Source organism: Ascoidea rubescens, assembly GCF_001661345.1.
Source record: "Ascoidea rubescens DSM 1968 unplaced genomic scaffold ASCRUscaffold_1, whole genome shotgun sequence".
Classification (NCBI taxonomy): domain Eukaryota; kingdom Fungi; phylum Ascomycota; class Saccharomycetes; order Ascoideales; family Ascoideaceae; genus Ascoidea; species Ascoidea rubescens.
The window spans coordinates 2,412,700-2,435,902 of record NW_017962913.1 but is presented as its reverse complement, the minus strand read 5'-3'; the positions used below and the strand labels follow the sequence as shown (position 1 = coordinate 2,435,902).

At 30.8% G+C, this 23,203-nt stretch overlaps 10 protein-coding genes across 10 annotated transcripts; 9 read left to right on the top strand and 1 right to left on the bottom strand.

Moving 5' to 3' along the window:
- Positions 1-148: 148 nt before the first annotated feature.
- Positions 149-1,408, top strand: DEG1 (pseudouridine synthase DEG1; the record flags this gene model as incomplete). Its single annotated transcript, XM_020191504.1, has 1 exon — positions 149-1,408. The coding sequence occupies one exon, from the start codon at positions 149-151 to the stop codon at positions 1,406-1,408; it is 1,260 nt and encodes a 419-aa protein (XP_020050501.1).
- Positions 1,409-3,339: 1,931 nt separating this feature from the next.
- On the top strand, positions 3,340-3,585 carry ASCRUDRAFT_79092 (uncharacterized protein; the record flags this gene model as incomplete). Its single annotated transcript, XM_020194336.1, has 1 exon — positions 3,340-3,585. The coding sequence occupies one exon, from the start codon at positions 3,340-3,342 to the stop codon at positions 3,583-3,585; it is 246 nt and encodes an 81-aa protein (XP_020050500.1).
- Positions 3,586-5,993: 2,408 nt separating this feature from the next.
- ASCRUDRAFT_73869 (uncharacterized protein) lies at positions 5,994-7,001 on the top strand. The gene has a single exon (XM_020192464.1). It carries the CDS (start codon positions 6,386-6,388, stop codon positions 6,782-6,784), a length of 399 nt encoding a protein of 132 aa, XP_020050499.1. The 5' UTR covers positions 5,994-6,385; the 3' UTR covers positions 6,785-7,001.
- A 5,033-nt stretch (positions 7,002-12,034) lies between these two features.
- Positions 12,035-13,307, top strand: ASCRUDRAFT_103262 (uncharacterized protein). The gene has a single exon (XM_020188561.1). The coding sequence runs from the start codon at positions 12,375-12,377 to the stop codon at positions 13,248-13,250; it is 876 nt and encodes a 291-aa protein (XP_020050498.1). The 5' UTR covers positions 12,035-12,374; the 3' UTR covers positions 13,251-13,307.
- Positions 13,308-13,760: 453 nt separating this feature from the next.
- ASCRUDRAFT_18481 (Mpv17/PMP22 family protein) lies at positions 13,761-14,256 on the top strand (the record flags this gene model as incomplete). The annotated part of the gene is made up of 2 exons (XM_020189538.1): positions 13,761-13,880; positions 13,969-14,256. Coding segments are annotated over 2 exons (408 nt in total), but the record flags the coding sequence as incomplete, so codon positions are not given.
- Positions 14,257-14,696: 440 nt separating this feature from the next.
- On the top strand, positions 14,697-17,027 carry ASCRUDRAFT_68206 (uncharacterized protein; the record flags this gene model as incomplete). Its single annotated transcript, XM_020191503.1, has 1 exon — positions 14,697-17,027. The coding sequence occupies one exon, from the start codon at positions 14,697-14,699 to the stop codon at positions 17,025-17,027; it is 2,331 nt and encodes a 776-aa protein (XP_020050496.1).
- Positions 17,028-17,527: 500 nt separating this feature from the next.
- On the top strand, positions 17,528-18,190 carry VPS60 (Vps60p; the record flags this gene model as incomplete). The annotated part of the gene is made up of 1 exon (XM_020190094.1): positions 17,528-18,190. The coding sequence occupies one exon, from the start codon at positions 17,528-17,530 to the stop codon at positions 18,188-18,190; it is 663 nt and encodes a 220-aa protein (XP_020050495.1).
- Positions 18,191-18,261: 71 nt separating this feature from the next.
- Positions 18,262-19,107, bottom strand: COQ3 (hexaprenyldihydroxybenzoate methyltransferase; the record flags this gene model as incomplete). Its single annotated transcript, XM_020194335.1, has 1 exon — positions 18,262-19,107. The coding sequence occupies one exon, from the start codon at positions 19,105-19,107 to the stop codon at positions 18,262-18,264; it is 846 nt and encodes a 281-aa protein (XP_020050494.1).
- Positions 19,108-19,543: 436 nt separating this feature from the next.
- On the top strand, positions 19,544-22,066 carry VPS72 (Vps72p; the record flags this gene model as incomplete). The annotated part of the gene is made up of 1 exon (XM_020191258.1): positions 19,544-22,066. The coding sequence occupies one exon, from the start codon at positions 19,544-19,546 to the stop codon at positions 22,064-22,066; it is 2,523 nt and encodes an 840-aa protein (XP_020050493.1).
- A 588-nt stretch (positions 22,067-22,654) lies between these two features.
- REX4 (putative 3'-5' exonuclease) lies at positions 22,655-23,191 on the top strand (the record flags this gene model as incomplete). The annotated part of the gene is made up of 1 exon (XM_020189779.1): positions 22,655-23,191. A coding segment is annotated over one exon (537 nt), but the record flags the coding sequence as incomplete, so codon positions are not given.
- Positions 23,192-23,203: the final 12 nt, after the last annotated feature.

Sequence of the window (23,203 nt, the reverse complement as noted above, 5' to 3'; positions counted from 1 at the left end):
CATTTCATTTTTCAGCTGAAAAAATTTGGAGATTGTGCAAATGATTGATTGAAACAAAAATATTATGCCATTAGTTCAAGCATTTTCTAATCTAATAAAAAGCCTGTCTAATAATTACTTTAGAAAATTTTTGTCCTTTACTTTCAAAATGGCTGACGATAAAGCAATAGTTCTACCTAGGCCTGATGAATACCAGCGGTGGTCTAAACATCAACTCATTAAGAGAGTGTTGGAGCTTGAAGGAAGACTACCAAAGGAACAGCTGGATCCAACAAACAATAAAGAAGCATTTGGGCATTCTGATGTAACAAAGCCTCAAAAACTGTTTGATTTCTCAAAATACAATACCAGATTTATTGCTTTGAAATTCTCCTACTTGGGTTGGAACTACAATGGATTGGCAATTCAAACCATGAAGACACCATTGCCCACAGTTGAATCAGTAATAATCGAATCTCTTTACAAGACAAGATTGATTCCCTCCTTGGATCCAAAGGACTTTAATTTTAGTCGTTGTGGAAGAACAGACAAAGGTGTGAGTGCTTTGAACCAAGTTATCTCCTTGAATGTTCGTTCTTCTTTAACTGTGGAAGAGCAAATGAATGCTGCAAATGACAAACGAGAAATAGACTATCTTCATATTTTGAATCATTCTTTGCCCAATGATATCTTGGTCAAATCGGTTAGTTTGAGACCACCTAAGAATTTCGATGCTAGATTCAGTTGTAAACATCGCCACTATAGATATATCTTTTATAAATCTGATCTAGATATTGATCTTATGAACATAGCTGCAAAAAAATATGAAGGGGAACACGATTTCAGAAATTTTTGCAAAGTGGATGGTTCAAAACAGATAACATCATTTTCTAGAAGGATCATATCTTCCAATATAGTATCTCTAGATGATGAGTTTTACTATTTTGATTTAAAAGGAACAGCATTTTTATGGCATCAAGTTCGTTGTATGATTGCTATTTTGCTATTAATTGGACAAAAATTAGAACATCCTAGAATAATAGATGATTTAATGGACATAGAAAAGTATCCATCTAAACCTGTCTATGAAATGGCTTATGATATTCCATTGGTTCTATATGATTGCGTTTTTGAAGATATAGAGTGGGAGGATCAAAAGGACCCATTCAAGATATGTAAATTTGCTGATATAGTTCAAAACTTGTGGTTAAATCATGCGTTAAAATATCAAATTGTTAACTTTGTTAAAAAAAATATTACGGATGATATCAGTCCTAGTACGTTATTAAGAAGGGACACGACGAAAATAAATGTTGGCGATGGACGTGGGAAATTTATTAAAAAGTATAGACAATTATCGTCTAGAGAGTTTATGGATCCTGTTGATGTCATAAATGAAAGATATAGGAAAAGAAAACGATTAGAATAAAATTAATTAATTATTCCTTTTAGAGACTTAGTTTGAACGAATATTTGATAAAAGCTATATTATTGCTCATCTGATGTTTATTTATTTTGATTATCAATTTACTGAGGGATTTAGGATAGTTTCAAATGTATGGATCGTTATTTTCTTACTTTTCCACTGTTTTATTTTCATTTTTTTTTGTTTTTTACGTTTTTTTTTGTTTTTTACGTTTTTTTTTGTTTTTTGTTTTTTGTTTTTTGTTTTTTGTTTTTTGTTTTTTGTTTTTTTTACGTTATTTACATTTTTTGACTAAATCTCCTTTTCTTTTTTTTTTCTTTTTTTATTTTTTCCTTTCATTTTTTTTTTTTTTTTTTCATTTTCTGTTTTATATTTGTTCAACCTTGATAACTGGCATTAAATACTAAAAGTTATCGTTTGTGACAAAAACTAATTCTAAACTTTGAAGGATTGATTCCTCCCGCAATTAAGTTTGGGGTTAGTAGTCTGAGCTCTTGAAGTTGTAAATTGTTTAAGAAGTCCATGGGAAATACTATCACTTGAATTGAAAATCAGAAGATCAATTTTTTAATCTAACTTCAAAACAGCAATGTCTTGTAATTAAAAAATAAGTCTGATCCATTTTGACATATTATTAATATCAGCAAAAGATTTTGAGGTGTTCTATAAATAAAAGTCTGGAATTTTGATTAGTTTTTGGTAATCATTTGTTGTAATAGCACCATTTTTTTTTTTTCTTTCTTGTAAATGATAATTTAAAACATATTTGTTGTTATTTTTGTTCATCCTTTAAACTTTATAATGATTGTATTGATAATATTTTTGAGGGTTTTTGATAGTACAAAACATGATATTGATGATACGAAGATAATATTAATGGTATTATTTGTGTTTCTAATTGCGTTCAAGATACTGCTGATTTCATTTCCTATAACAATGTAAAACAATACTAATTAACACATTTCATATTATTTAGCAAGATCTTATTATCTTGTGTTGATCATTCTTAATTTCATAAAAATTACAAATTAAGAATTGTAGCAAAGATTTGCGGTTATATTGATCATATTTATTAGCATTTATTTATTTAAAAGAATTAATAAATATTAAATCGAATTTATAAAGAAGTCACAGAAAATGCAAAATGTTTGAATTATATTCAAAGATGATTTGCTGATTAAATAATATTAAAATTGCAATGCCATTTGATTCCAAAATATATTGCTTTTTATTTGACTGGAAACTTGAAATGGAGCAAAAAATATTGTATGATCTAAAACGTTTAGCATGAATTTTATCTTTATAAATAGTTTCATGGTTTTATTTCATAGATTAGCCTACTTCATTTTTGGTAAAAGTTTTGTAATAAACAGAATAATCATCTCATAATCCTCAGCAATCAAGATAATAATGTCAAATTTCAAATAGCAAATGGTGATTATGCCTTAAAGCACAAATTAGATAGATTTTCGTGCAATTAATTATCCTCAGCACCAAAAACAAAAAAAAACTACAACAAAAAATTACAAGCAAAAATTCTCCAAAAAGAAAACCAATCTAAAAACAAAAATAACAAAAATAACAAAAAAAAACAACTCACATAAATAACAATTTTAACCAAATCAACCAAAAAAATGTGTTATAAACTAGATAGAATACACTCAATTTTGTTCCTGAGCCTATCTATTTTAGATAAAAAAAACTAATATTATTATTTAAAGGGCTATGGAATTTACCATCAAAACCGGATAAACAAGGTAAAAATTATTTCCACTGCCCGCTCCCAGATATTTCATAGCATACTCGTTTAAAAGCTTTTAAATAAAATGCCAAAAGTCAAAATAAAAAAGGAAGATTACCAGATTTCTGACTGAGAAAAAGAATATTGCTATTTCTAATGTAATTAATGGGACAGAATAACTCGCTCTACAAAGATGGGTAGCAATCTGTGTACTCATTTCACGAAAACAGTCGAACCAGAGCTGTGTTCCAAATTGATCGACTTTATTGTTCACAGACTTGGGGCAACCATATGTATTTCAGTTTTCTTTGCCAGCCAGCAGCACAGGACTCTGGATGATTGTTTAGGACTGGATATGTCGAAGCTCCTTCACCAGTCAGAGATTTTATGTTGTCAGAAAGAGCCCAAGGAGCATCGGCAGCAGAACCAAGACGATTAGGTTTGCCGGCGCGCAGTTCCACGCAAATTTATGCACATGTGCCTTTAAACAATAGGTGCAGGCACTTATCTCTTGGTTTTTGCTTCTGCAAATGCATGCGTAATAATACAGAGTGCATGGCTTACAGTATTTGTGGCCAAACATGAGCATGCATATGCAAATATAGGATTTTTGCTCTGTGAATTTGATGTGAAACTGTTTTCAGGCCTTATTTGTTTTTTTGTAAATAATATTGCTATCATTTCTCGTTGCATAGGGAACTTCTATTTTTTCATATATGAAAGCCTGAACTCCAGTTCAAACAATGTCCCGTTTTAAAAAAGAAATACAAAGCATGGGCTTTTACTGTGTTTCTCTGTTCCGACTATTTTACTACTTTAATATCTTTTAGCAAAATAGGGTACTTATTGAAAAAAAACAATCAGCCATGAAACTAAAGCCCTAAAAATTTTATATAAAAGTTTATAAAAGCCAAAAATAACCACTAAAAAATACTAAAAAATGTGTCTTTTCATGCTTTGCTTTAAACCAAACTGTTTAGCTTGGTTTTTATTATAACAGACTGCCATTATTAGTTTGCTTGTGGAAAGTAGTTTTTTTTTATCATTAATATTGCCTTTTTATCGCCTGGTTGATCACTTTTGCTTTAAAATGTATGAGAATTAGCATTTGTGGATTTTTCTGTTGAATTTTAGTTATCTTCGACATTTATAACTTAAAACATTATCTTTTTCTTTGCTACGCTAAAATACTCAAGAGCACTTCAGATTAATAATTTTGAAATAGTCTGTTAATTATCTGAATAAAAATTCCTAAAACACATAAATACATGTTATTAGTCAGCTTGACTGTTGAATAAAAAATTGTTCTGGTTTTCTTTAGTAAAAGAGATTGCAAACAGCAATATTTATCATTTAACGCTAAATTTTTGAAACAGTTGGTAGTAAGAATCTAATCTCAACTATATTCAACTCCTTTCATTTATCAAGCATAGGGCCTGTTAAAAGTTCTTTTGGTTGTTGCTTTCAATGACTTTTGTTTTGTTTTTGAGTTTGAGTCTTCTCCACCAGGCATGTTTTCTCCTTACTGATCTTGAGTAAAACTTAACATCAATTTTATTGATTTTATGTTTTTTTACTAATGAAACAAACAAGGAAACAACTGTTGAAACAATTAAATTTTGATATAAACAATCAATGCATCCTGAAAAAATAAAATATCTGATATCGCCAAATATAATTAAGTTATTTTGAGTGATTATTTAGGATGATTGAAATTCAAAAAATTCAAAATGTAACCTAATTTTTGTAATTGATTTATCCCAACTAAAAATCTAAGAATTGGTTTTTAGAAATTTCATATAAAACAAATGTTTCACTTTTTTTTTGGTTTCATTTAATAACCTGCTATTTCACAATTCTAAAATACATATACAAAAGAATTCAACAGCTTTTAACTCATGTCAAATTTCCTATTGATTCTGTACGTTCAAACCAAATCATGTTAAGCAAAAGTAAAATTCTTCTATCCAGTCTAAAATGCAGCCTTGTACTTCAAGCAAGAAGAATTTTAAAGACAGATCATTTGCAAAAAAAAAAAATAATCAAACCATTCATGTATCCATTTTAATACCAATCAAATCACAGATTGCAAAAACCAAATCAAAACAAAACAATTCTGTTTTTCGAAAATTTAACAATTGACTTTTTCCATTCCAACAATTTTTCTTTGTTCAAATAGCCAGACCTCGCCTAGTAATAACCGTGGAATAGCTGTCTTTTCTCTTATTCCTCTTTCCTGAACTGTGTTCAATTTAAAATCATAGTTTGATTTTTATTTTTTATTTTTTATTTTTTATTTTTTATTTTTTATTTTTTATTTTTTATTTTTTATTTTTTATTTTTTGTTTTTTGTTTTTTGTTTTTGTGAATTATTAATTATTATCAAGGTCCATATTTTTCTTTGGGAACACTCAAGTTAAATACATTGTCAAAAAGACAATTTTACTATATCTAATTTTTTATTAATTTTATCCTCTAAGAAATATCGTATTGAATAACTTTTGTTAGGCATTGTTTTGAATTTATCAATAAGGTTAATTTTATTATTGTATTACAAAACTAATACTAATGAAAACCTAAAAGGTCAATTGACTCACTGCTCTAACTATTTTCTTTACAATTTTGCAGAAATATCGTAGAAAGATCTTAGAAGGACCTTGGAAAAATCTTAGAAAAATCTAGTTTGAATGAATGGTATAAATATAGCCAAAATTCTATGCTTTTCCTCCCACATGAATAACAATAAAATTTTTCCACACAAAACAAGTGATAAATAGCATATTATACTAAATTTTAAAAACAAAAATTTTTATTGAGATCATAGTTTATTTTTTCTTTTTTTTTATTTTTTCTTTTTTTTTATTTTTTCTTTTGAAAAACCAAAAATGATGGCAGGTACAAATCAAAATTTACCACCACCACTTCCTTCTGCCTCAGAACATGATTATTTTAGAAATTGTTTTGTTGAAGTGTTCTCAAACCAGAAAAAGGCAATCAAAATCTTTAACTTTGTTAACAATATATTCATTGACATTTATAAAAAAAACCCATCAGAATGGCAGATAACTCTCCAACACTCTTTTCAAACCAGAGGAAAACTACAGTCTCTTATCAAATCTTTTAATGATTTTGAACATACGTACTTGCTTAATGGGTCTTCTTATTTGGTTATTAATCGTTTTCTGTTGGTATATGTGATTGGTGAATTTTTTTTAAAATTCACTCAAAGATTTCCCATTATGAATGAAGTTGCTGTGAATTTAAACACTTTCAATTCTACTTTGAATTCTCCAAGACTAGATGAATCGAGTAGAAGATTTTTTGTTTTCTCAGGTGCTCTCCTATATAACTCTTTGGCTGATTCTTTAAAAAGATTGAACATTGCTTTATCTCATCTCCAACACTTTTTGGTATCACCAAGAAATTGGAATGATCTTGGTATAGCTAATCTCAAATCGTATTTGCAAGTCACAAATAGGGAGCTAACTAACTCGAGAATTGATTTATTAAATGCCTATGCAATGATTTTTCACAATAAATTATTTTCAAATTTCACTGAGGCAGAAAAGGGCTTGTTTATTCAAAATTTTGAAACCCAAGAAAACAACATGAAGAAGTATTTTAAAAAACACAAATAATTTGTGATTAATTTCCAGATAATTTTTTTTTGACAATGTATTTTTGATTGGTTTATATTTTAATTGGTTTTTTTATGGAAAAATGCATTCATTTATTGCTACTTATTTGAGAACATTTTATATTTTATATGTTATATTTTATATTTTATATTTTACATATTAATTTACAAGCGATTTAATTTTATTTATTGCTCCTAATAAACAGTTTTTTGTTTAGTCATCACTGAAATTTTTATGAACGATTATTTTTTTTCTTTGTTTATGTTTTTATAATTAACTAGAGGTTTTGAGGAAAAAAAAGGTTTCAATAACCTAATTTGTAAGGTATTTTTAGGCAAACGGTTCAGTAACAGACTATAACCAATTTTTATTGACTAAAATATTTGGCTAATTTTTAAAGATACAAAAATACAATACAATATAATAATATTTATATGAATTTATGAATTTATGAGTTTATTGATAAACATTGGGTCTATTCCTAATCGAGAATGTTTTTAGAAGAATGAAGGAATTTTTCCTGAGACAAGTCCATCTACCTTTTTTTTTATTTCTTTTTCCAAAGTAGATACACATAAAGTGCATGTACAATTATGAAAAAATTTGAAATTATAATAAAATTTTTTAGGAAAGACTAGAAGATCCAGGAAAACAGCTTATGATTGGAAAATAGTAGGCAAGACAAAAGACATATATTTTAATTCAAGATGAAATGAACAGGCTAAAATTTTGATTCCAGCTATAAAAACCAAAAATATTGGCAGTTTGTATGTGAAATTACTGAGATATTCCCTATTGTCTGTTGATGCTATTAAGGGTTAAATTAAAAATTTCATAATAAAACTAAAAAACTCAAGGTGTCTAAACTGCCCCTTTGTTTAGATGAAATACTGAGGTAATCGTTCCAGAATTGATTGATTTTTGGTAATATGGTATCCAAAACAAAACAAAACAAAAAGCAAAAGCTATTGTTGAAAATTATTCACAAAGGATTGAGAACAAAAAAACAGCCCTTTGAAACTAGGCATTATAGCAATATTGAGCACAAACCAGTTTTGTTGAATTAAACCGTGGAAAAAGATAGAAAATACACCAATGGCTAAATCTATCATCACTTGATATGTAATAAAAAGGGATCAAAAGCAGTAAATCCTTCTTTCAGATATTTTTTTTAAACATAAGATTAAGTCCCTTTACTTTCCAAAGCATTGAAGTACAGTAAATTAGTATCGTTATCTAGTAACATGAAAAATGATGAAATTAGAGGAACTATTGCCATATTAACCTTGCTTTGAGCATAATACAAACAATAAACAGTGTGGACAAGTATTGAATTAGACGTAATTCGAAATATCGAAAAAATATATTTATACCAACCGAATTATTCTTGTTTCTCTTTTGGTTTTTGTTTTTTGTTTTTTATTTTTTTTTTTTGTTTTTGTTTTTGTTAATGTTTTTGTTTTTGTTTTTATTTTTTTGTTTATTTCCACTTTTCATATAACGATTATAACAATACAAATGCTATCTTTGAAGAGTTCTTTATGCCAACCAATTAAAAAGCAATAGTGAATCACTGTGAATCCAATATAAGTAGCAAGAAATAGACTTTAAAATTCTTTCCATAATAAAAATTCATATATTAGATTGAAATTCTTTATATAAAAGGGATCAGCCTAGAAGCATGTATAGGGTCATTTTTTGTGTCAACTTCATTAAATGACATTTGGTCGGTAGTTCGAAAGGATAGTTTTATTGCAATGGAGGAAAATTAAGCATTAAGTTGGATAACATATGATCTTCAATGGATGATTTCCATCCGCCTGTAGGATTTGGGTGATTATTAAGCTGGCTAAAGAAACAACTGGATAAACCAATAAGCAATACTATCCAAGTTCACATTAACATGATGCAATATTATGATATCACAGAAGACAGTCAGCAGTGGTTCAAAATTCGAAAGTAGTGTCAATTCATGAGATAGCTCATTGCATCAACATTGTTCTATAAAGGGTTGTTTCAAACTTGATATTTTAACTAACCAAGAACTGAAACAAAATAGCAGTTCTTCATCTAGATGTGTTCCTTTTTACCAAAAAAAACGTCACCAACAGATACTAAGTTATGGAGAGTAATATAGTATATGACATTCTTAAATATAAATGGAAATGCTGAAAGAAAAAAAAATTAAAAACAAAGATTAAAAAGAGAAATACAGAACAGTAATATAAAAGGAAAACAAACTAAAACAAGAGCAGATATAATCAAAAACTCAACCAGAACAAAACCCTATAAAAACGAGTTGGAAAGCCAGAATAAATTACAGTTGGATTTATCTCACAGTCAACCATTGGAGAGAGTTTGCAATTCAAATGGGCTTTTTAAAACAAGGCACAAATTATAAAATTTCTGAGCAAGATAAAAATTTGTCCAATGATGAGAAATTTAAATAAAATCACCAAAGTTATGACAAAAAGATAGAAGCCAGTTGAAGAGAAGCGAATATTTTTTGGTAACACGCTATAAGTTGACTGTTTGGAAGGTTGTGTGCACTGACACTAGCCAAAAAGTAATGAGCTGGTGTAATTACGAGCTTATTTCAGGAGTCCCGTTTGGACAGTGTAAACCGACAACGGTTAAATTCAGCAACATTAAGTTTGGCACTAACAGGATCCGGATAAAACTGGAATCAACTTAGGGCAGAACCTAAACCATCTGACAAACCAGGATCTGTTCAGCCTATCCAGTGCCTGTATTTTTGCAGATTATTATTCAGAAATTCCTTTTTCCAAAATATTATTTTACCATTGATTAATAGCTGCTTCACCCATAGTTTAGCTGTTTCCTGTTTCCTGTTTCCTGTTTTTGTCGGAAATTGTCCACCTTTTCCCAATGTGAGCCCCCACTACCAGGCGCCTTGTATTTCTGGTCGCACACCACCGAACAAGTGACCGAGAAAAAGCAATAATCAGTGAGATTGAATTATTTTTGGGTTTCTTATTTTACTGTCAACTAACACTGGTTCTATCGGATCATATAAAACCATTGAAAAATTGTCAAAACGCAGAATTGAGCTGAAGAAAGGTAGTACAATAGCAAATTTCTTTCGCTAAATACTGTTTCATTAATTATTCAATGACCAAGCCAGTAGATAAACAAAAACAACGCCCTTGTTGGCAAAGGAAACAACCATTTGGGACTGTCAAATTTAAAGGAGATAATCCCTTTTGTTATTAGTATTTTGGATGAGAACACGTTAGTCAAAAACTTTAAAGAAATGGTAGTTTGTTGTAATGTTGCAAAATAGTGATACAAGGAAAATTTTTATCATGACTGAACAGAATGATTTAAATTGTTTTATTAACTTAGTCTGACAACCCAACTGGCAAAAAGTTTAATAAGACCATGAGATATTTATCCAAACTGGTAATTTTAAGTATGACCATAGTGATTTGTTTGACAAAGCATATTTGATATGATTTTCTTGATTTTCTTGATTCTAGTGAATAAGATTAGTATTAAAATAATCAGTAAAAAAATTTCACAAATAACCGTTATTTCAGATTTATTTGTTTAACACATTGTAAAAAGTTGTACTTTATGATGACCATTAGCTAAATTTCAGGGAAGTCATTTTTGAGAGGAAACAATTTATTTTATTTTTATTTTTATTTTTGTTTTTATTTTTATTTTATTTAATATTTTATTATATTTTATTTTTCTTTTCTTTTCTTTTTATTTTATTTTTATTTTTATTTTTATTTTTATTTTTATTTTTATTTTGCTTTAATTGTCTTTTCTATCAGTTTAGTTATATTGAAAAATTTTCTCGTTTACTTATGTTAGGTTGCGGTCAAATTTGAAAAAGGACACTGTGAGCTAAAAAAAAATACGATTTATCAGCAAATCAAGGAATTTCCGCGGACACTTTCCGTTCATTTTCAGTAGCCAAATTCCTGAGTATAATTGAATTTGATTGAAATTATAATGTGATGAATTTGAATCTATTGTGTATTTCGCAATAGAACAAGCGTAACATAGAACTTGCAATAACGGTTAATAGAAATGCATTTAATTTTTTTTTTCTTTTTGCGTTGGTTTGTAAATAAAAAGAAAAAAAAAAAAAAAAAAGGGAAATTTGCATGAAATTATCGTTATTCTTTGATAGAATTCAATTCTCAAAATCATGTAAGTGAAAAACCGCTTCTCCGGTTTGGAGAGGTTACGTATAATTAGCAAACTCAAAAATAAGCAGCGAGAAAATTAGCACTTTGAATTTGAATTTGAATCCATGTTTACTCATGTGATTAGTGACAAAATGAGAGAATTAAACCAGAAAGTTATATAAAAAGACTTTGGTCGGATACAACATGTTGAAAAAATGCCCTTTTTCATATATACGTATATATATATATAATTATATTTTTTGATAACCATTAAATTAATTTTCATTTTTTTTAATTGATTGGTTTTTAATTTAATCAAAAAAACAACAAATTTTTCATTAAATAGGTGTGTATTATAACAAAGTATTGGAGCCAAAAACCCTCATGGAACCACAAGAAGCAAGCCAGGAACAAATCAAGAATTTTGGAATTTTTCAAATAATATTAATATATTGTGGATTATTAAGGAGTCTTGATTGTATTGGAGAAAAAAAGTTTCTCAAAGAGGCAAAAACAAGAGCAAAATAGAGGTCAAAAAATTTGCTTTTGTTTGTTGAGCAACAACGGAGCATTAGATATAAATGTACTAACAAAAGATTGCCAATTATTGGATAAATAGGGAATAATCGAATAAGAATAGTTGTAAATACAAATAAACGTTAGAATTATAAAAAAATAAAGCAAAGAGAAAACAAGTAAAGTTATGAATTTCATCAAGATTGATATCCTCATACAAAGTGCGTTCATAGTAAGTCCACTTGAAAGTCATCTGAAACTCTATCAATAAGTTTAATTTACGTCAAGTGGCAGTTTGTTTTCCAGTTGGATTGATTTAGAAAATGTTAATTGATAAACAAAGTGGAAAAAATGACAGATGCAGGGCATTTTTTGGAATAAATCGAAACACTTTTTTGCAAGAGGTATAATTGACACTAGCAAACAACATATCATCGGCATATATTGTCACTACACTGTCACTACACTGTTACTGCAATTTCACTGTAGTGAGTAAGTTTTGGTGAACACTTATATTCTAAATTTCTCTAGAAGAAAGATGAAGTGCATCTAAGTACTGAAAAGGAAAGAAAACGATAATAGAACAAATGAAATTCAAAAGAAAAAAAAAGAAAACAAGAAACGTCAGTATAGTTTTTAGGGTTCTTCCAGCCTTCACTGGCTGATGCTGAAGAAAGTTGGTGGAAAGCAGCTCCAGATAACCTTTTTTTGCCAGGGCTATTTGAAGCAAAGCCCTAGTAGCCAGCATTCCATCACGACTGTTCTTCTAAATCTATTGCTCAGGCTAAAGACATAATCCAGTAATCAGAGCTTCCAAAAATAGTCTAAAATTCACCTCAAAAGAAAATGGCAGATAGATCAAGCAGTCCCAACTTTAAATCGAGCAAGAAAAACACATCTCAGACTCAAGTATGATTGGTTTGACTTTGAAACTGACTTTACTACTGACCTTTGGGCATCTATTGTTTATTATTATTTGGGCACATATTAACATTTGGATATTGGAAAAGTCTCAAATAACGAGATTTACGAAAATTTTGTTTGTTCTACAAACTAGTTTTTTTGGTTTGATACTTTTTGCTTCTATTTTTTATGGAAACATTAATTATGATTCAGTAAGTTACTTGCAGGTGAAAGAAAATAGAGTTGCGATGAGAGAAAATGCAGGCAACAACAAAGAACCAAATATAAACGTCAATAAACCGGAGAACAGTCACTTATATTCAATATTCGAGATTCTCAATGAAAACTATCCAATCAGTTCGGTTTGTTTTCTAATGATATGTGCGATAGCTGGCACTAAGTTTATTGTTCACTTCATATTGCATGCTTTAATATTCAGGCTATCCAAAAATCGAGGCAAATCGAAATTGATATGTTGTGTTGGCTTTGGTCGTTTTGTGTTGTGCTCAAGCTTCTACTATGTGAGAATCATCGACTCGCTAAGTATGCAGCTCCGGTTGTTCTTGATCTACATCATGGTTTCCAGTGTGTGGGTCTACTTGGTGAGCTATAAGGTGCACAGGTCCATCAGCGTCGTCTACTGCTGTTTGTTTGTGGTTATGCTCAACACACTCCACAGCTACCAAATGTCCAGCCAACAGCAGGACTTGAGCCTGTTCAATGTGGCGTCGTGGGCAATGCTTCTCTACGACTGTGCCGCTGAGCAGATGGTGTGTGTGTTGTATGGAGTGGGCGAAGAGGGCCTTTGGAGGCTTCCTGTTTTTTCTGGCAAAGGACCAGGCCTAGCGATTCAGGTCCACTCCAAGCACGACTTGCCCCAGTGAGAGCCCTAGCGTGGTTGTCTGTGGAAAGAGAACCTGAAGGCGCATTTTGGTATGCTGCAGGCCTGTACCGCGGCCCTGACCTGTGAAAACAAAACGTGCTGCTTCTTTTTAGCTCATTGGAACCAAATGCCAGCTATTGGAAAACCGTTTCGCTTTGTAGCCAAATGCAATTGTATATCCAAATCACTGGCTGTAGAGTACTCCATCTTCTTCATCTTCTCCAGAAGCTCCATCACAGCACACCAGGCGACGCTCAAAGGACCACCATCCACACAACCACATACGATGCAAACTGGCATTGAGCTAACCAGCTTCTCAAAGCCTGCTCACTCCGAAAAACCGACCTTGTTGCCATCTTATCTCAACGACCCAGCAAAATCCCCAAGATACTACAGAACAAAAAGACACTCTTTGTATTTCATCACTCTCTTCCTATTGGCTTTGTTGACCGGATTTTTGAAAAACTATGAAATCCTAAAAACCCACTACGATTCCATATCAATTGGTTTTTTATTTGGCTCCATCACCTCCACCTTGGCCCAGTCTTTCAACCAGATATACAACAGAAAGTACGCCTACAACCAGCTAATGAAGTTTGCAATATGGGGCTCTATCAATGGCGTTCTAACTGTATGTGTCCATTAACAATATGGCTCTTATAAAACCTATTTGCGCTCCAGCATACTAACTGCTTCTTCCTCTTTCTCACCTTTAACAGTGCATGTGGATCGACTTTTTGGTCTTTCGGTTTGATAACATTGTTTTCCGAGTTCTTGTTGATCAATCAATTGGCTCGCCAACCTTTCAGTTGATATATTTTTTATTAAGCTGTCTTTGGGATAATTTGGAGATCAAAAAATCGTTCAAATCCATTTTCTTGCGAGGTTTGAAGTACTCTTATTTTATCTGGCCAACCTTTTCATGCCTAAGCTTCATGATATTACCTCCCGAATACATTTTTCCTGCCAACTGTATGGTCAACTTGATCTGGAACATTATTTTAAGTTTCATGAACTGAAATATATCACCAACTTTTCCCCCATTGCATCCTCAATGTTGTATTTTCTGGGAAAAGAAATACCTGAAATTACACCACTATAAATATAAAGACTTTCCTTTATTTCACTTTGTTTTATTTTTATCTTTATCTTTATTTTTATTTTCATTTTCATTTTCATTTTCATTTATTTATTTATTTTCTTCTCATTTATATTTTCTGCAACGTTTTTTTATATCTTCTATTAACCATTATTGAAACAACAGATATGACCAGCATTGATTATCTAAAGTTTCACCACTTATTCTCATAATTACCCACAATCATTATCACCATCATTACCATAATCACCATCATTACCATAATCACTATAACCATACTTATACTTACAGTCATCCAGCAATCAAAATTATAATCAAAACTACATCCTTAATCATTTAACATCCAAAATGTCATCATCAATCTTCGACTTAACTCTTAACAACACAATAGACCTAACCGCCGATACTTCAACTGACTTTTTGGATAGTTTTGCTATTCCCTTCACGCCTACATGGGATAAAAGACTAAAACATACCAATAACAACAACATTCCACTAAACTCCTTCTTACAAAATCCTCCATACTACAGGAATTCAAAAGAAAAAGACCCAAAACCAACGAAAGATTTGGTAAAAGACGCAGTTGACTCAATTTTTGACTCAATTTTCGATCTAGAGGATGATATCTCCGATTCTTTGACTTATAAAATATTGATTCTTTTAATTTCTAATGATTTTAAATTTTCCACAAATTTTCAGATAAGACTCCCATTTTCCTGGAACAACAAACTATTTAATAGTAATAATAACAACAAAAACAAAAACAATAAAAAACCTAAATTAAACTATCTCACAGAAAAAGACTTGTTTATGCCAATAGACTTCTCTAATCTTGATTACAATAATAATGTTAATAATAATGTTAATAACAATGTTAATAATAATGTTAATAATAATATTAATAATAAATTAGATTCAATAATTTTAAATGATATTTTTCTTTATGAAAATAATTCATTTATAATTTCAGTTTTACCATCATTTATTGAGATATTTTTGAATTTTAACTCTGATTATAGAATTTACAATCCAAGATTAAATTCAAAAAATCTAATTTTAAATAATATTAATGATAATTTTAATTTTAATTTTAATTTTAAAATAATCAAATACCATAACTTAATTTTGCACACAAATTCTATTCTGTTTAATAAAGATTTAATTAAACAGTCAAAGATAAATCTGCCAGTAACTTCTTCAATAAATTCTTCGATAAATTTGCTAATTGAACCAAATTATTTGGACTCCTCAAATTTAAACAAAATTCATAACAACGAATTTTTAATCAATAAAAACACCATCCGAGAAGATGCCTCGGTTATAATGTCAAGTGAAAAAAATGATAAATTACAAAAAACGCAAAAATTGAAAAACACAAAAAAAATAAAAAAATTGCAAAAATTGAAAAAAATTGGAGAAATTACAAAATTTACACGAAACAAAAGCAATCATGAAAACCCAAATCATGAAAAATATGAAAATTATGAAAATCACATAAATTACCAAAAAACTTCACAAAATGCACAAAAGTTAAAATTTGTAGTAAACAGAAGTAAAAAACTTGAATATTATTTAAAATTAAATATTCAAGAAATTCATAATCAAGAGGGCATGAATTTGTTTCAAACATTGATTGATCTTCCTAATGTTTTGAGAAAGTTAATTGTTGAATTTAATAAAGAAATTGAAGAAATTAAATTTAATAAAGATAACAATTTAAGCGATAACAAATACGAAGAAATATACTTTAAGAAAAACAATAAATTAAATAAAAAAATTAGTTTTGAATTTAAAACAGTTTTACAAAACTACATTGAATGGCTTTTAAAAGCCTCATATGTTATAGAAAATGTTAAGTTTCCAATAGAGTTGGACTTAAAAAAAATAATGAACAATTATTTAAATAACTATTTAATAATATGTTCACAAGATGAGATAATTGATAACTTTAAAAGCGATTTTGATGATGATAATTGCAAGAGGAAAAGGAAAGAGAAAAAAAATTGTAAAAAAAGAAAAAGCAAGCAGAAAAGTGGACATAACTATTATAAAGGGCCATCATCCAAATCCGTTGACCATTTGATTAGTAAAATAATTAGCAAATTATTAACAATTGATCATACTAAAAATTTATCAGAACTTAGGTTTGGAATAATAATTTGTGGGCCAATTATTAGTTTATGCTTATTCAATTCAAAATATTTGAGTTTCAAATATTCAACTAGCTGTTCCAATCCAGATTTAATTTCAGATACAAATGCAAACTTCCCCATGATTAATGATGAAAAAGCATTTCATGAACAAAGCATTGATAATTCGCTGATTGAGAGTCAAACACCAAGTGATTTCTTCTCAAAAAGAAAGAAAAAGTCTTCTGTTTTATTAAACTATAATCCCCATGATCTTTTAAGACCTTTGATCAGCATTAACTTACTTAAGAAAGTTTCTGGATACAACCAGAAAAGCGATTTTGTGTTGGATGCAAATTCACAATTACGAAAAAACCAGGAAAAGGGCAAGAATTGTAGAGGGAAAATGGTCAATCGCAGAATATTTGAGGAAGCGGATAATGGCGGTGATTTAGATAATAGCGATAGTCTAAACAATTTCATTAAGATCGTTTTTTTTATTGAATGCTCCAGAAAGATATTTTTCAACGACATGGAGTCTGGGAAGTAACAAACTTTGTATTTGTTGTTTTGACTACACTGGCGCTGGATTTCAAACAATTGTTTATGGCCTTGGATAAAAGAGTTAGGAGAAAGTTACAAAGCTGTCTGGCAGATAGAACACAAATAATTTAATTATTTCACATTCTCAAAATGCCTGTAATAAAGGTCGAGTTGCTAAAGCACTGGGTTTGCACACACAACGCTGCACAGCACCACCAAGCTCCAGCAGCACTCTCCTGAAAAAACCTCATTAACCACGGATGTCTTTCTTTCGCGCGCTACGCCGGCGCTGGCCAATCAGAGCGGCCTGCGGATGTGCCAGGATTATTCCGGATGCGCCGCGGGTGGTGCGTACGCGGATTCCGTGTAAGCGCGGGTGTCTTATCCGGCGCGATAATCCGGCTTCCTCAACCCTTTTTGCTCTTCAACCAACAGCCAAAAGATAACGATAAAGATAAAGAAAGAAGCAAAGCACTCAAACCAGATATTCAGACATACTACACCACAATGAACAGATTGTTTGGCACAAAACGAAACGCTCTTCCCAAACCCAACTTGAACGATGCCATTTCTAGCATCGATACCAGAGTGTCTTCTCTTGATATAAAGCTCACGAAAATCAATTCTGAATTAGCCACTTATCAGCAAAGGTTGGCCAGAATGAGAGAAGGCCCTGGCAAGAAAGCTTTGAAACAAAAGGCCTTGAAACTATTAAAACAAAAAAAACAGTACGAATCCCAAAAGGATCAATTAGAAACACAGAGCTGGAATATGTCTCAGGCTCAAATGACTAATGACAATTTGAAGAATACAATGGTGACGATTGATGCAATGAAACAAACAAACAAAGAACTAAAGAGAACCTATGGGAAAATCGATGTTGATAAAATTGATGATCTTCAAGACGAGATGCTAGATTTAATTGAGAAAAGTAACGAAATACAAAACAGTCTATCCACTGCTTACAACATGCCCGATGATGTTAGTGAGAGCGAATTGGACGCTGAATTAGAAGCTCTAGGTGAAGAAATACAGTATGAACAAGAAACAAACTCTCAAATTCCAAGTTATTTGCAAATGGAAGACGATGCTACGAAATTGCCCAGTTTTATTGATGAGGATCCTATTAAGGATAATAAATTAACAAATGACAAACTTACTGCATCGTGATTCATTATCTAGCAAAAGCGATGTGATGAATACAAAATAAATACAGAATCAACACAAAGAAAAGCCACCTACTAATCAACTCTCTTAATAGCCATCATATAATTTCCAATTTCGGTGGTGTTTGTGAAGAACCAGCCATTTAATGGTAGATATGCACATCCTTTACAATCAAGAATTTCATATTTTCTCTCTGTGCTTTTTGAATTCAACTCATTAAACCACTCTTGTACTTCTGAAGAATTGATATATTTCTCTAAATGATGTGTACCAACTGGCACAACTTTTAAAATATACTCTCCCATAAAAATCGTAGTAAACCATGAGACAAAATCACGATTTATTGTACTTAAAAACAAAACACCATCCTTCTTGAGATGCTTCAACGCATCATTTAAAACAACTGATGGCAAGTTGACATGTTCAAGTACCTCCATCATTGTTATCACCTCAAATTGCTCACTTTCCTCAACATCTTCAATTGCCTGAAGTCTATAACTTAGTTTAGAATTTATCAAAGGGTCTTTTGCTTTATGTATTTTCGCAATCTTAATCACTTCTGTCGATAAATCAATACCGGTTACTGAATTAACAATTGGTAAACGCGCCATAGATTCTGAAAGAATTCCACCGCCACACCCAATATCCAAAACATTAAACTTGAATTTATCGTATTCTGAAAATCTTTTGTTATCCTGTTCCTTCACTATCTGGCTGGAAATCTGTTTGGGCAAAAGATCGAGATTGTAAGCAGGAACGTATATTTGTTGCTCAAGTGGAACTCCTGGTTCATTCAATTGAATTGAGTTCATGAAAGTCTTTTGGATAAAATCCATACGTAGTAAATTCATTTTATGCAAGATTCTCTGAGGACCATCAATTTTCCACCACGACGAAGCTAAATCATTGAAATGTCTCATTTCTTCCTTATCAATATCAGTTAGATTTTTCTTATTTAATATGTCATCTTGGTCTGTTGATTTTTCACCTACATGGCAAGAGGCAGAGGTGGAAAACCTGTGTTTTGCAAATTTAAAAGCAGTAATTGATCTTCTGCTTGCCAACAAATAGCATGATTGTCTTAATGTGTTGCAAAAAATCATCTCCAATTAACTTTCACTAACCGCTTGCAATATCAAAGCAGTCTGCCTAATTCCACTTCTCTTCTTTCTTTCATTTCTTCGGTTTGATGTGATTCGATAGTCCTTTCGAAATTCTGATAGAGAAAGACCCGCATTGGTGGATTTGAAGAAGTCTTGTGACACTTTTGAAAGTAATGGAGGAAGCGATATAAAAAAGCTGAATCCAAATATCTTTCTTATTTGCGCAGAATACAAGGAAAACGAGATGATATAAATGTCCTTTCCACCTGAGGAGAGTATTATTGCAACAAGGCAAAGAAGAAGCAATGCTGGCTCAAGACTTCGGGCTTTAATCCAAACCGAAGAGTTTTTAAATGAGAATGATGACGATGAAAACGTAAATTTATTATTTCAGGAAGACGAAGAGGATGAAGACTTTGATTTGTCTGATTCTTCTGATAAATCAAATGGAGACGAGAGCAATTCTATTGATGAGGTTAAAGCATTTGTTTCTAGGCACTCTAAAAAACGTTCTCGCGAGGCTGAAAATTCTGATGTTCAAGATGATTACTTTTCCGATTCCGGTTCAGATGAAGTAGATGAAGATGAAAACGCTGGTGAAAAGGAACTAGAAAGACAGGAAAAAATTCGCAAAAGAAAATTAAGAAAGAAAAATCAAATACCGAAGATAATAAAGAGAAATGTACCAAAAATAGACATACAAAGCGCCAAAACAATTCAAAATCAATTCAAACTTTCAGATGCCTTACTATCTTCAGACCGTAGATCATCCACCAGAAAACAATCTGTACAAAATAAGCTAGAATTGTTGAATAGAATAAAGGAGTCCGAAGTTCGTCGTGAAAAAATATTAAAGGCCAATGCACTACTTCCCAAAAAGAAAGTGCACATATTAACTCAAGACGAGCTATTGCTTGAGGCTCAGGAAACAGAAAAACAAAACATTTTATCTTTGAATAGGCTTAAAGAACAGGAATATTTTAAAAAACAAAAAAGAATACAAATGCAACAAGCTAAAAGGAAAATTCTAAAAAATGTTATTACATTCAAAAGCACTCAATATTTTTACACTCCAAATGACGAAGTAGAAGAATTTAATAAACTTGAAAAGATAAGAAAAAAAAAAGAGCGTAGAGGAAAAAAAAGTGACAAAAGCAAGATTGAAGACAAGGATAAGGTCAAATTTCAACAATTGTATACAAAAACACAAGAGAAAGACAAGCCAACTGAAAACGGAATAATTGTGGAAAAAAGCAATCTGAAGATTAAACAAAATAACCTTCAAGTTTGTGGAACACCGCAAAATGAAGTTTCAAATAAAAATTCTTCTATAAACACAAATATAACCAAACAAGAAACTAATTTAGAAAATAATGCAAACATACAAAACAAAATTGTTGAAGAAAAGCCTTCAAAACTCAAAGATCTTGAAAATGAGGAAAATAAAAAGGAAGGAAATGAAGTAATAACTGTTTCTCAAAAAATCAATGACGACGACCCACAAAAAAATAAAGAGAAGGTCATAGATATGATTTGCAAAGAGAATATTGAAAAGAAGGAACCAATTGACATTAGTTCAATTGAAAATAATAATAAAAGCAATTTAGATATTCTGAAAGTTGAAAATGCTAAAAAAGCCCTTGAAGGCATCGAATCTACAGATAAAAGTAAATTAGAACGGAATGCCAGAGAGAAAGTAAAAAAAGTTTATTCTAAAGGTCAAAATTTAGAGAAATCAGTAAAAGTAAATAGCTTTGAAATGAGCAGGACTGAAGATTCAACAGATAAGGAAAAGCTGACTTTGAAAAATGTTTCAAATGATGAAATGGATTTGAAAAATTCAATTCTTATTTCACACACAAAACTTCAAACAATTCCAGAAAATAGTATGAATGAAAAAGATATGTCACAGAAAAAATCTGATAAACAGGAAAATGAAATTTCTTTGAAAAGCAAAGATCTAAATCATGAAAATAGTAGTAATAATAAAAGGTTTAATGATCCCTTAGCTTCTGTAGCTGATGAAGGTGATGAGCAAGTAGATACAAAATTGAAAAAAGTCACTTTTGCGGATGTTGATAATGTTAAAGATTTTAAAGAAAGCTCATTAATACTGGTTGACTTTCTGAAAACCTCTTCTCCATTGACAGAAAATAAAGATGAGAAACTTGTCTATGAAGGTCCTTCATTTAAAACTATAAGAAATTTTGTACTTTTTTCGAATTTTGATGATGTTTCGGTTTATTCAAAACAGGCAAAAATACATGAAATCATGTTTAACCTCAATATAAATTCAAGCAGGAGGCAATTTGACCCAAAAAACTTGCAAACTATTATTCACATCAAAAATGATTTTGTTAAGACAATTCATCATGCTCCTTTTGAAGAATTAAAGGCTCAAGAATTGGAAATACTTGAAGCATTGCCAAGGTTTGGTGGTGATGACGAGCAATCTAACAAAAAAGTTAAGAAGAAAAATCAAAACCCCGATTTGGAAAAGAAGGTTGAAATTACAACCAAAGCTCCTACTGGTATTTACTTTTCAAATGGTAAAAAGAAAATCTGTCAGATCTCAGGGGAAGAGGCATTGTATTTTGAGCCAAAATCAGGAATTCCCTATGGGAGCGTTGAGGCATACAAGTTTTTAGAGTTGATTCAAAGTGGCGAGATTTATTGGAGTGGCATGGGAGTGGAGGAAAGAAATATTGGTGTTTATATTTGTTCAGATAGCTGTTTGGCTCCAGCAAAAGGAGTTCCAAAAGAGTTCTATGACTAAAAAGACACAAAATAATCACCAAATTGTTTTGTGATTAAATATCTCTGCAAAAGGGTTTGAGCACGTTTTTCTCTATCAGCAAAACCGTTGTACTGGATAATTTTCTGGTGTTTTTCAACGTATTCTCATGTAACCAGTGCATAGATTTCTGATCACGTGTATTTTGGGTTAATTTCCGGAAATATGTCAAAGTCACGTGTGTGATTTTTGGAATTTTTTTTCTTTTATTAAAACTTTAAAAGTTGTTACAATAAATTCCTTATCAAGAAACAATAAGAAATGGAGGGCTTTTCATCAAATTGGTTGCAATTGCTTGAGAAAGATAAATCGTTGAGAGCTGGTAAAGGTTCAAAGGACAAAACAAAGGTCAAAGGGAGTAATAAGAGTTTTAATCGCAAAAATAAAATACAGAAACCAACCAAAATTCGAACAATGAAACCTATAAAACAGCTTTTAAAAATGCCTGTTGTACAACCTTCAAAGACTATAACCAAGAATACAAAATTTAGTTTTAATCAGTTTCTAAATACAGATAAAGATATCACTATAAAAGATTTTCAAAAATTTAGCGCAGGCAATTCAAACAATATTTTGGAAGTGAATCATAGCGATTCTGAAAGAAGAAAACATGCTGGGAAATATGTCTCATTGGATTGTGAATTTGTTGGTGTTGGTCCTGAAGGCTCTGAATCAGCTTTGGCTCGTGTTTCTATTGTGAATTTTTATGGGCATGTTTTGCTTGATACATTTGTTAGACCTTTGGAGAAAGTAGTCGACTGGAGAACTCGTGTCAGTGGAGTCACCCCAGCTCATATGAAAAATGCAATTCTGTTTAAAGAAGCACAAAAAACAACTTCTGATATACTTAAAAACAGAATATTGATTGGGCATGCAGTATATCATGATCTCAAGGCCTTGTTACTATCTCACCCCTCAAGCATGACAAGGGACACTTCTTTGTTTCCTCCTTTCAGAGCCTACGCAAAAGGAAAAACACCAAGCTTAAAAAAACTATCACAACAGATATTGGGCAAAGAAATTCAAAAAAATGAGCATTCTTCCATTGAGGATGCTAGAGCTACAGTTGTGTTGTATCGTCTCTACAAAAAAGATTTTGAGAAATTCTGTTTTAGGTTT